At 37.3% G+C, this 12,465-nt stretch overlaps 1 protein-coding gene across 1 annotated transcript; it reads right to left on the reverse strand.

Moving 5' to 3' along the window:
• Window positions 1-291: 291 nt before the first annotated feature.
• On the reverse strand, window positions 292-12,254 carry LOC125312675 (beta-glucosidase 18-like). Its single transcript, XM_048271654.1, has 12 exons — window positions 12,063-12,254; window positions 6,363-6,429; window positions 3,652-3,710; window positions 3,335-3,410; window positions 3,112-3,186; window positions 2,829-2,916; window positions 2,476-2,728; window positions 1,964-2,079; window positions 1,597-1,846; window positions 1,043-1,145; window positions 823-922; window positions 292-611 (listed from the first exon to the last, which is right to left on the reverse strand). Exons 1-12 carry the CDS (start codon window positions 12,216-12,218, stop codon window positions 401-403), a joined length of 1,554 nt encoding a protein of 517 aa, XP_048127611.1. The 5' UTR covers window positions 12,219-12,254; the 3' UTR covers window positions 292-400.
• Between the last annotated feature and the right edge of the window lie 211 nt (window positions 12,255-12,465).

A 12,465-nucleotide genomic window follows, 5' to 3' on the forward strand; every position in this document is an offset into this window, starting at 1 on the left:
GGTCGAACACTTCCTCATATATATCGAGAACCCTAATGCAACGTCGGCCTTTATGATCTTCTCAAGCATGCTGGACTAGGAGATGGTCATCTGCGAATAGCCGAGTTATGCATCGATCACTTACACTACATCGGTTGACCCCTCTTAATTGCTCATGCAAAAAAAGATTCAAAATGTATGTTCACAGCAACCAGGAGGACCAGAAATACAGATTCAAGAAGTAAGAGACCTACTGTGTATAATAAGCTTTTGCAGCTCACTGTCTCAAATACAACCTGGGGCACTCAGAAAAAAAAAAAAAGGAGCCCAACTTGACTTACCACCTTATCAAGTTAAGACAATATCGTACATATGTTCCATTATAACAAACACTATATAATTGTTTGGAAGACGCCCGATGCTACATTTTGTAGGTGGATGTTTTCCGAATCGTTTGAGTTTTATTGTCTTGAGAGAGGAACTCCTTGTACCACGTCGCTGACCATTTGGGTGTTCTCTCCAGCGTTTGGAAGTCCACATAATGCAGCCCAAATCTTATCAAATACCCGTGTAGCCATTCGAAGTTGTCTAGCAGAGACCATATGAAATATCCCCTCACATCTGCTCCTTTTCTGAAACAATTAAACTCGAAAATTTATTCGCGAACAAAATATACTTATTACATAGACGTGATGGACATAGACGGATTTAATACTATGAAAATTGACATGCTTTGTTAATCCAACAAAGAAAGGAGAAGCATACTACGAAAAAATCTGGGAAATGTTGCAGTTAATTGAGGAATGGAAAGACATTCAATACCGGAAGAAATGCTAGATATACCTCACTACTTCGCTTAAGACAGCAAGATAGCCCTCGTGGAACTCTATCCTCTTCGTGTCGTTCAGCGAATCATCGATTGAACCTGTAGGTTGCGCGTACCCTGCAAAATAAGAATGAATCTTCTATTTTGTTGATGGAACCGATTGATCATCTTGTTTGCTAAAACTTTAGATATTCAAAAGGTGGTCTAGTTTAGAGTTATTTAAGCGACTCAATATACCATTCTCAGTGATGAACATGGGAGTGTTGTTGTATCTTTCTTTGACATACGTAACGATCCCTTCGATGCCCCTCGGAACGACAAAGAAATCCGACATTGCGGTCTGGAATGTGATCATCAACTGTTAGTCAAAAACATATAATCCTAACTAGGAAATCTACTCAAAATCACGGTTAAGAACGCTGCTAAATGGACTCAAGGTCATCTTTCCAAGCGGCTCTTAACGATGGAATTGTATAGCATTAGCTGCTTCAGTGTAAATGGCCATAGTAATTGTAATGGGAAAATTGTCCAAAAAGTCTTAAACATATTGCCTTTTTGCTAGTTCAGTCCTAAACATTTTCACATTTTGTTAATTGAGTTCATCTGGCTAAGCTTAGCATGAAATAAGCCAAAATATGGTTATAGTATGTGCTTCAAATGTTTAGGACTGAACGTTTCGCCAAAATAAGCCAACATTATCTCTCGGAACAATAGAGGAGCTTAACGAAATTATTAATTTTCACATAAACTCTATAAATGTATATCTAGGCACATGCGCTTATATCGCTTACCGGTTCGCCGATGTAAACTCCATCCTTTTCACCGGTGACATACACGGACGCCTCCCCAATAGAGAGGGCCGAAGTGCAAAAAGAGAACATGCAGTCCTTCACGTATTCAGTCGTGTAGTGATTTATTCCAATGAAATCCAACTTCACGTCGAGTTTCTTCTGCTCTTCCGTCGTAAACGTCGGCAATCTCGAACCCACGACTTGACGCATCTCAGGCGGATAATCTCCATACACTAAAGGGTCTACAAACCTGTAATTGATGGAGAAACTATGAACAATATAGTAGCAACAAAGACGGAGAGAACATGTTTTTTTTTTTTTCTTTTAACCGGAGAACATGGATTTGAGTAAGAAAGGATCTATGTACCATGCAAAAGTGAAAGCTAAAGCTCGTTGGACAGCCAAACGATCAGCCGGATTGTCGTCGTACGGCTCGTACCACGCAGCAGAAATTACTATACCAATCATTCCTCCTTGTTTTTCCTGATTAAAATTTTTTGTTTAGGTTCAATAATTACATAATATGTATGATTGTGTACGTTGAAGAAAACAAAGAAAGAACATGTATAAGAAGAGTGTCAAAAGTAAGATCTGTAATGGAGCTATGAAAGTGTGAATTGAGCTTCTTGGCCTAGAAGTATGAGAACCTCAAGTGATGACAAACTTCGATTGAGTTCATCCTCATGAACCTTGAACTTTGAAGTATACAAGAGACAAGGTGAAGATTTCACTTTCACATCTCAACAAGGCAATTGGTTCATTCCTGTTCTTTCTTGTTCTTTTACGCCAACTCTCACGAACACAAGATGATGATGGTAAAATTGGTAATGAAGCCAGTTACTGCATTGAAAGGAATCAATTCCTAGCTCTTAATTTTACCTGGTAATACTTCCGGTAAATTTGAGCGGCCGTGGCATGGGACAACACCAGATTGTGGGTCGCAATGTAGGGCTCGAGAGCGGAGTCGCCGTAGGAGCAATTGCCAAACGGGTAGGAGCACCGGCCAGGTGGGCAAATCCCCGAGAGGTAACCATCATAGATGAACATGTTAGGCTCATTGAATGTGGTCCAATACGTCACTCTATCTCCGAAAGCTTCGAAACAAACTTGTGCAAAGTAGCCGAAATCCAGCCTACAAACAATTACTGAACGCATAAAACAAAACCCCGAGACTTGACTGGATCGTCGTATTGATGAAGATTAGAAAGGATAGCGGGGACAATTGTGCTTACTGTATTTCGGAACTCAACCACCCACCATACCGGTCTTCTAGCCGTTGAGGAATGTCGAAATGGTTCAACGTCACAAACGGCTTTATACCTTGTCGAAAAGAAGAGACTACAAATACTCAGAAGGGGTAATTCATCTTCTTCCTGAAGTGATGACTGTATGACGCGAGGGAAAGAAGAACAATCCAATGGAGACTATTAAATTGATACATTGAGAAAACATTATGGAGGACATTGAATTATTGCAATGAGAATATCAAATACATTTTATGAATTTTGTTTTTACCTCTGACCAAAAGGGCATCAATGAGATTGTTGTAGAACTCAATGCCTTCTGAATTGACCTCCCCGAATCTTCCCTCTGGAGTCATACAAAGCCAAGATAATATCACAAAGAGAACAAAATGGAATAATCATAGAAAAGCCATGAAAATGATAGAACCGAGCATATGAAGATAACTTCGACCAAAAAATAAAAATAAAAATATGAAGATGATAAAATTACATACTAGGAAGAACTCTAGGCCAAGATATGGAGAATCTGTATGCATCCACCCCGAGATCATGCATCAACTCTATATCTTCCTGTTGCACATGGACATATTCATGAGACTAAGTAATAATCAAGCTTTGGTTAGAGGAAATTAATCTTTCTGTGAGTACCCAAATTGAATTTAACAAATGGGCACCTCTAATTGTCAAAGCTTTCTAGCTTAAAAGTTCCAAAAGCCAACTTAGGATTACCATCAGGCCAATTTAGTGTTAAAGCTGGAAGATAAAGAATACTGTCATGACATTTGTAATTAGAGTACAGAGGGTCAAGTACCATGAAGAGATTATAGTGATTATCCGCCACATCAGCATTGCTTCCATCTTCTATTTTGCCTGATCATAAAAAATGAGTCCCTCATGCACGGAAACACGAGGCTCTCTCTTTGAGAAAATTTCAAATAGGGATATGAAGCGAGATAATTTTCTAAATAAATAAATAAATTCCTGATGAGCTAGGAGTGTGCTTTGAAACTAAATTGCCACTTGAGGGTCCCTTCTTTTTAAAATGAAAATGGGTTTCGTAAACCGACTTTGATATTCCGATTTCGTGACATCATATGATCTTTCCCGAAGACGAAATGAAACAAAAATTAGCTGGCCACCGACGACCTCTTTGTATTAAACTATTGGTCAAGCAATGATTGCTCAATGACAATTATAAGGAGAGGACTTTAGCAACAACCATAAAAGAAATATAATAAACAGACTACATAAAAAAATGTCAAATCCATTACACATATAATAGTCTCAGCTTGAACCGCGTGTTTCTGACCCGCTTGAAAGACTGGTGACCGGTAGCAAGTCATTGTCATCCTATACATAGATGAGCTCGAAAAATATACGACATCTGCTTACTTGTATCTTTCTCTAATTTCCTTTATTAAGGTAAAAAACATAGATGCAAAATTCGTTACACATATAATAGTCTTAGTTTGTACCGCTTGTTTCTGATCCGCCTAAAAGACTAGTGACCGGGTAGCAAGTCATTGTCATCTTGTAAATGAAGCAGCTAAAAAAATATACAAAATCTTCTTCTTTGTATCTTTCTGTAATTTTAGGGTGTACATGAAAACACTTCAGAAATTGCATTTCTCTGCTAGAAGCCCATCCGACAGAGAAATGTGTTTGATAAAATCCCGATTGAAATAGAAATCCGTTTGGTAAAAAAATTAACTTACGGTATGATTTTTTACTTCTGGCAAAATTTTTCACTTCTGATAGGATTTTTGGCCTATTTTGAAAAGTAAAAAATTTTAACTTCTCGGCTCCCGAATCACTTCTTGGACCACACCCGCCTCCGCCAACCACCGTTGCTGTGACTGTTGGCCGCCAATCATAGCTACCACCGCTGCCAACCACCATGGCTGCCGCCGCCACCGCCGCCATCCGCCGCCGACCACCGCCACCATCAACCATTGCCGCCAAAGATTTTGTTAATAATATTTCAAAAGTAGAAATTTTCAACCTTTATCAAACGAATTTTTCTGATCAGAGTCAATCTGGAGCAAAAGTAGAAAAATCAACTTCTACTTTTGAGGAGAAGTAGAGAAATCAACTTCTGATCAGAAGTTGATTTGTCAAGTTAAATTGATCTTGAATTGTTTTCGGTCATAGCCTATTCAATTTTTTTAAAAGAAAAATTCATAGCAAAAAATAACACCTATTTAGATATTTCTTTTAGCTAGCCTGTTAGCTAGTCTATAACCATACAATATGATGAAATTAACTATTGTAGATGCTGAATTGACCGTTAGATATACACCCGATGTTCGATTAAATTACCGAATATGCTAGGACTTCAATTTTATCACATCGGAGGAACGTAGGGAAAATTGTCAAAAAAAAGCTCTAAACTTATTGCACTTCTATCAATTCAGTCCTAAACCTTTTGTTTTTGTGTTAATTTAGTCACAAACCTTTGTATTTGTGCTAATTCAATCCGTTCGGCTAACTTTGGCTGGTCGACACCGATGTGAATGTCGGCCGGCGTTGACGTGGATAAATTTTCAATAGTATTTTAATATTTTTCTAATTATTTTTATTCTTTTCTTTGTGTTTCCTTTTTGTTTTTTCCATTTCTTCTTCCTCTAGTCGATCACCGGCATTAGGCGAAGCTCGCCCCTACCCGACCATGGCGAGGCACGACCTCGCCTAGCACTAGTGAGGCTTACCCCCACCGACCCTAGCCTTTGGCAACCGGCCGGAGGAAAAATAAGGGAAAACAAGGAAAGAGAAAAATAAAAGAAAATAAAAACAAAAATTAATTCAAAAATATTATAATATTATTAAAAAATTGATCACGTTGGCACCGGCAAACAATCTCATCAATATCGGCCGACCAAAATTGGCCGGATGGACTGAATTGATACATATACAAAAGGTTTATGGCTGAATTGACACAAACAAAAAATTTAGGACTAACTTGGAACAAATGCAAGAGGTTTATGACTGAATTGATAAAATAAGAAAGTTTAAGACTAAATTGGCAAAAGTGCAATAAGTTTAGGATTTTTTTTTTTATAATTTTCCCGAGAAGCTTATCGATGGGACGTCTCTATTTCTCTTCTTTTTTCTAAACATATATTATCAAGGTTAATCTGTTGCATTCATTTTTCTTTTTTTTGCAGGTACAACTTCACAACCAAAACTTACTTATTAATTTCCAAATACATGTAAGATTCGTATGATTCCAGTATAACGGCAGGCAAAACCCATCTCTGTTTCAGGAGTGATTAGAAAGCAATTTTCCGTCTTCTTGGTTTTGACTGGACGGAGTAAAGTCTCGTTTTCAATCGATTTTGACCCAGAAAAACCAAATAATTTTATTACAAGTCTTTGTTTGATCTGAGAGGGACATATAATTTTATTCTCGTGTTGCTTTCATTAGAGCCTTGACCCTTTTTATTCCTACTTACTTTGCCCAGAAAATAATAAATAAATAGATAAATAAATAAACAAGAAACAAGCAGAAAATGGAGTGAGGACCTGGTATGTGGGAGAAGACATCCCAATTGCTGAGGCTTTTGTTACCTTCCAGGTAACCCCCTTCAATCTGGGCAGAACATATAAAATAGGGAATTATTTAGTATAAACTTGCCGAGGTAATTCACATATAATTTCACGAAAAACCATAATAATTGGCGGAAGACACCTCAAGTGCCAATATTTGAGTACGACGTTCACTTTGGTGTCAATATTTTTTTTTATCACTTAAGTGCCAAATCGGAGGAAAAATCAATTACTTTAGTGCCAATAGCGAGAAATTCTAGCGACCTGACCGGAGTTGGCACTTAAATAATCATTTAAAAAAATTTACACTTAAGTGATCCAAAAAATGATCACTTTAGTGTCAAATCAGAGAAAAAAATGATCAATTTAGTACCAAAGGTAAGAAATTCCGGCGACCTCACCAGGATTGGCACTTAAATAATCATTTTAAAAAAATGGCTCTTGAGTCATCAAAAAAATATTAGTACCAAAGTGAGCATCATACACAAATATTGACACTGGAGATGTCATTTTACCCATAATAATCTATAAAGAACAAAAAAGCATTTTCGATTGGTTTTCAAAGCAGCCAAAACAAGGTGCCAGACAGTGATGGACATAAAGTATACATAGCTGTCTTGTAGACGAACAAGGCCATTAACATTTTTGTTAGCAGAATCACCAGAGAATCGGCCAAGCCCCACCCCTGCTTCTATTTTCATCCACCCTTCAACGCCTATTTTGGGACCATGGCTTCTGCTGTCGGCTCTAATGGATTGATTCAAGACATCAATTTATGCTTGACGTCCATGTAGATCATGAACTTTCGCCCTAATGCTCATTTTCATCGCGGCAGCCCTGACCTTGCCATCTACGCCTCGCCGCCTCTCACCTCGCGCCCCTATCTCTATTCGTGGCGAGCTTACTAAGCGGTAAGCCGCGAGCTATCCGAGGCCTTATAAAAGTTGTTTGTATCGCACATTAACAAATTTCATATGCTTCTTTTATTGTACATGCATGCTTCCACCACGGTATAAACTTTTTTGTATGATTGTTTTACATGGTATTTAAGTCACGTTCTACCTCGGTTTATTTTCGGGTGTTTGGCCAGCCACATGTCGCTTCTGGCTCCCCTTACACGGGGTGTTCATTGTGTGTTTCTTAATTATGTGACCTCCCATGACCAGCCATGCGAGGCGAGCTTTGTAGTAGAACTCGGCCATGGCCACGACAGCTTTGCTACAGAGGTCAGCAATGGCCGCATAAGAAGAAGAAGAAATAAAAAATAAAAGAGAGTTGAAGATGAAGATAACAAAGAAGAAGGAGAGAGGACAAACGTGCAATTTTTGGGTTTTTTTCCAAATTAATTTTTTAAAAAAATATTTACAAAAATATTTTTTAAAAATAAATATTTACAAATTTGGGCCTCGGTCAGCGGTTGGGGTGTCGAGCGAGGGGTTGGGGTGGGCCCGGCCCCTCGCTCGGCAGCCCCATCGCCGAGCAAGGCCCATATCGGGCCCTTTTTTTTAATTTCGTATTTTTTTTAATTATTGATACTAATAATATTATAATTTTTTTTTCTTGTGAAGCTTATGTTTATAACATAATTAGCAATAATTAATGTAAAAATTTATTAAGATCTATAATTAATAAATAATGTTGTAATTATGTAATTAATTTAAAATATTCACAAAATAAAATTGGTAAGATATATGAAAAAAATGAGATTTTCATGATATATTCATCTATTGGAGAGGCAGAAATCCAACCGGAAGGCGAAATAGTGATGTGTTAAGAACTGGCGGATCGGGTTGGCAACATCAGATCGGGCTAAAATTCGGTTGGTTGAAGCGAAACGGCGTCCTAATCAATATTCACTGCTATTAGCAGTGATGAAGGATGGATTTTTACGATTCGAGATCGTCTAGATGGATTTTCCTATTTTTTTAGTATTTTAGGGATTTATTAAAGAGAAAAATCTCAAAATTCAATAATAATCATCGTCCTCAAAAATGTTATAATAACATTTTTTATAGGGTGTTAACCCTAAATCTAGCCCTAGTAGGATTTTAAATATCAAAATCCAAAATTACAAACATTTCTCTTTAATAAATCCCGAAATACTAAAAAAATAGAAAAACCCATCTAGACGATCCCGAATCGCAAAAATCCATCGTTCGTCACCGCCAATAGTAGTGAATATTGATTAGGATATCGTTTCGCTTCAATTGATCGAATTTGAGCCCGATCCGATGTCGTCGACCCCGATCCACCGGTTTTTGACACATCACCGTTTTGCTTTCCGGTTGGATTTCTATCTCTCCAATAGATGAATATATCATGAAAATCTCATATTTGTCATACATCTTACCAATTTTATTTTATGAATATTTTAAATTAATTACATAACTACAACATTATTTATTAATTATAGATCTTAATAAATTTTTACATTAATTATTGCTAATTATGTTATAAAGATAAGCTTCACAAGAAAAAAATTATAATATTATAAGTATCAATAATTAAAAAAAAAAAAAAATTTAAAAAAGGCCCGGTATGGGCTTTGTTGGGCGATTGGGCTGCCAAACGGGCCTCGCCTGGCATCTCAACTACCGAGCAAGGCCCAAATTTATAAATATTTATTTTTAAAAAATATTTTTGTAAATATTTTTTTAAAAAGATTTAATTTGGAAAAAAACCCGCAATTTTTCAGCGTTTTCACGTGGAGCCAAAAGATACGGTGGGATCAGCTCATCAAACGAGGAGAAGATAAGGTAAGGGTTTAATACAAAACTATATTTATGTGATTAGTTCAAACTACTTTGTCCGATCAAATCACGTGAAAGAAAAAATATATATTGCACTTCAATAAATAAATCTTCCCCCCCACCCCAAACAAAACCACCCCAAAAAACAAAAATCTGAGCTGGACGACCTTTCGCCAAGTCACGAAGGGGTTTTCAGTTTTTTTTTTTTTTTTTTGAAACGGCACTAGGTTTTCAGCAACATACTTCAAGAAATATTGCGGAAGACTAACTCTTCTTATTGAATGTCAAGATATTTATTTTACTTGAAAACACCCGATCTCATTCCGACCTCGATAAGTGAACAAATCCATAGAATCAATATACTTGATGGATGCATGCAACAACGATGTCCCGGTGTAAAATAACCGACGGGGATCGACATATTGAGAACATATTACGATTTCAATAAACATGAAACTCCATTAGTCTTGTTAAAGTACACACTTGATTTATAATGGCCTTCGTTGGCCCACTAAATTCGTTTCGCTTCTCATCCTAAAAAAATTTGGGGGCAATGCTTTCATAACACTTTAATGGTATTATTAGTTATTTCTGAATGTAGATTTACACACTATTATCGGATGTTTTGCATAAAGCACTAATTAATTGAAAAATCGTAGGTCTGGAACAATGACAGTACTGCCAGACTATTTGGTAGCCGCTCTCTAAATTTAGTGGGCCAGAATTAGAAAAGAAAAGGAAAGAAAGCGCTCATAAACATTATTGTTTTTTTGTGGGTAGAAAACACTAGTGGCGTTTCGAAAGCAAAGTACAGCACATGATGCGCACACTTTCCCATATTCCCATCTACAATTCACGATGGTCCCCCTAAAACTAGACATATTCTATCGACTTACGCAATTGCTAGCATCCTATAATGGGATATGCTAAATAAAATCAATCGTCTTAAATGTTATGTGTACCCTGGTGAGCGAGGAGCAGCCAGGTATACGAAAAGGGGCGGTTGATGGGAAGTCCGAACTCTTTCCAGGAAGTCATGTCTCGGACGAAAAAAAGACGAATCATCAAATCAACCAGGTTCATAGTTACTTATCGCCAACCGCCCCCATGGCGAAATTTCAAGTACTTGGGTGATCAATTAATACCCTATAAATAGATGATGATGAATAATGTTGAGTACAATTACGGGAATCGGTCATCAAAGCCGACGAAAGACATTTTTTTAGACAAAACGGATTCTCAATCCATGTTATATGCGTAAAAAGTGAAACACAAAAAAAAATGCAAGACTCTTGAAAAAGATCGCTATTTTTTACCACCATGACAAATAACACTATTTTTCAGACTTGCCAAAATAACAGTAATAATAATAATGACACACAACATTTTGCCCGGTGATAAAATAAGCATCGTTTAGTTGCATCCGAAACCAGAATTTCTGAATCTTCTAGCGCTTGTTTAGCAAAAATAATGTCATTGCACTGTCGACGAAACAACATGAAATCGATATAGAGATGAAAGTTAGATGTTAATAATTGTTAATGCAGTGAAAGGCAGGTGGGCAGACCCATGGACAAGATGACGAGGAGAATGGACGATGTACTAGATGTAACTTTTATCACACAATAAGAAAAATGTCCCATTTTTTTTTTTTTTACGTTTGAAAAGTCGGGTCAAATCTATTACAATGACGGAAGATTGTGCTTTTTTGGTCCATTTGGCCCGTGAAAAAAATGTTAGGCTAAAAATATGTTCGTGGACCGAATGTGATAGAGATATGATGCGAAAGAATAAAAGAATTAATCTTACGATTTTTAACAATCAGTATGTTGTCTCTCTTTTTTTTTTTTTTTCTTTTTTGGTAAGGTACAATCAGTATGTTGTCTTCTCCCGTATATACAACAAAAAAAAAAGTGTGATTGAATGTAGCCAATCTAGTGAGATTTTCAGAGATGCATCAGCTAGGTTACATTCCAAAGAAGGGGAAAAAAAGGGGGGGCCAAGTTGGAGCAAAACTCTAGTCCTGGCAAGTTGTTAAATTAAGGAACATTTTCTATTAAAGGAACATATTCATGACACATGTCAAAATTGTTCGAGAATAGAAGTTACGAGCAGAAAGCACACCGCCAGATTTGTGTGCACTTTTCGGAGATAGAAAGTAGGGGGTAAGCAAAAGCATTTTATGACATCCAACTTTTTTTTTTTTTATCGAATTCTATCTCATCCTATTTAATTACATAAATCACATTATGTGAGATATATACTGTGTATAAATTATGAAATCCTGCTCCTTCCAACTCGAGTGAAGTTTTCCTTGTAAAATGGACCCTTTTTTTTAACGGAATTCGAAAGTACTAAAAATAGGAGGGGAAAAAAAAGCAGAAAAGATTCTTTTTTTTTTTTAATATAGTCAAATGTCTGAAACCAGGTTTGTGACTGAAAATTCTATGCGAGCAGGTGACTGTCTCTCTCTCTCCCTTTTGTTATCCCACTGTTCAGTTAAAGAAAAGAAGAATTACCTCAATGTCAAAAAAATTTTAAAAAAGAAGGAAGGAATTTGTCATTTAATAATCCAGAAATTCGAATTATCAATACAAAGGGAGTCGGCACCACCCTGGTTCATTTAGACAACAGAGAAAGAGGGAAAAGAAGATTATATTTCTGTCTCAGAAAAGCTGTCTCTTTCCTCTTCCCCCCAACTTTTCCCTTGTGAATCGCAAAGGAGATTGGACATGAGCCACAACAGTCCGGCCAACACAGCACTGCCGATCGTTTTCGGGTCAGTAAACAGGGGGAAAAAAAAAATAATTGTGGGACAACCCGAGAAAGAACCTTTCATCCCTCTCCGACGAGCAAGCAGGCAAGCAAGAAATGCTTCCGAAACTGAACATCTAGAGAGAGAGAGAGAGAGAGAGTGAGAGTGAACCTGGAAAGAGGAGGTGGCAGTGCCAAACAAGAAGGAGGGAGGGAACTGGCCTCTGTGCACGGTGGTGGTTCTTGTGCTTGTCACTGGCAAGAAGAGACCCTGAACCAACAGCAGATGAAGAAGAAGAAGAAGAACAGAACAAGCTCCAGATCTCATCCTTTTACTTTTCTTTTCTTTTTCTTGGGTTTGGTGTATAAAAAAGGAGAGGACTTGGTGGGTGCGCTTTATACAGACGACGATCCCTTGGGGAAAAAGAAAAACTGTCAACGTCCCCAACTTGCCTTCCCAGCAATGCACAACAGAATCAACTCGGTCACGATCCGCGGGGATGAAATTCACGAACTGGGTCTAAAATTCCTCAGATTCCCAAGGCAAAAGAAAAAGAAAATTGTGAAAATTGAGT

This window comes from Rhodamnia argentea, chromosome 1, assembly GCF_020921035.1.
Source record: "Rhodamnia argentea isolate NSW1041297 chromosome 1, ASM2092103v1, whole genome shotgun sequence".
NCBI classification, from domain to species: Eukaryota; Viridiplantae; Streptophyta; class Magnoliopsida; order Myrtales; family Myrtaceae; genus Rhodamnia; species Rhodamnia argentea.

Coding starts and splice junctions, on each gene's coding strand:
- LOC125312675 (XM_048271654.1), bottom strand. CDS start 12,218: ATGAGATCTGGAGCTTGTTCTGTTCTTCTTCTTCTTCTTCATCTGCTG. Junction 1,146..1,596: donor GAGTTTACATCGGCGAACCG/GTAAGCGATATA, acceptor ATCACATTCCAG/ACCGCAATGTCGGATTTCTT. Junction 923..1,042: donor CATGTTCATCACTGAGAATG/GTATATTGAGTC, acceptor CTTATTTTGCAG/GGTACGCGCAACCTACAGGT.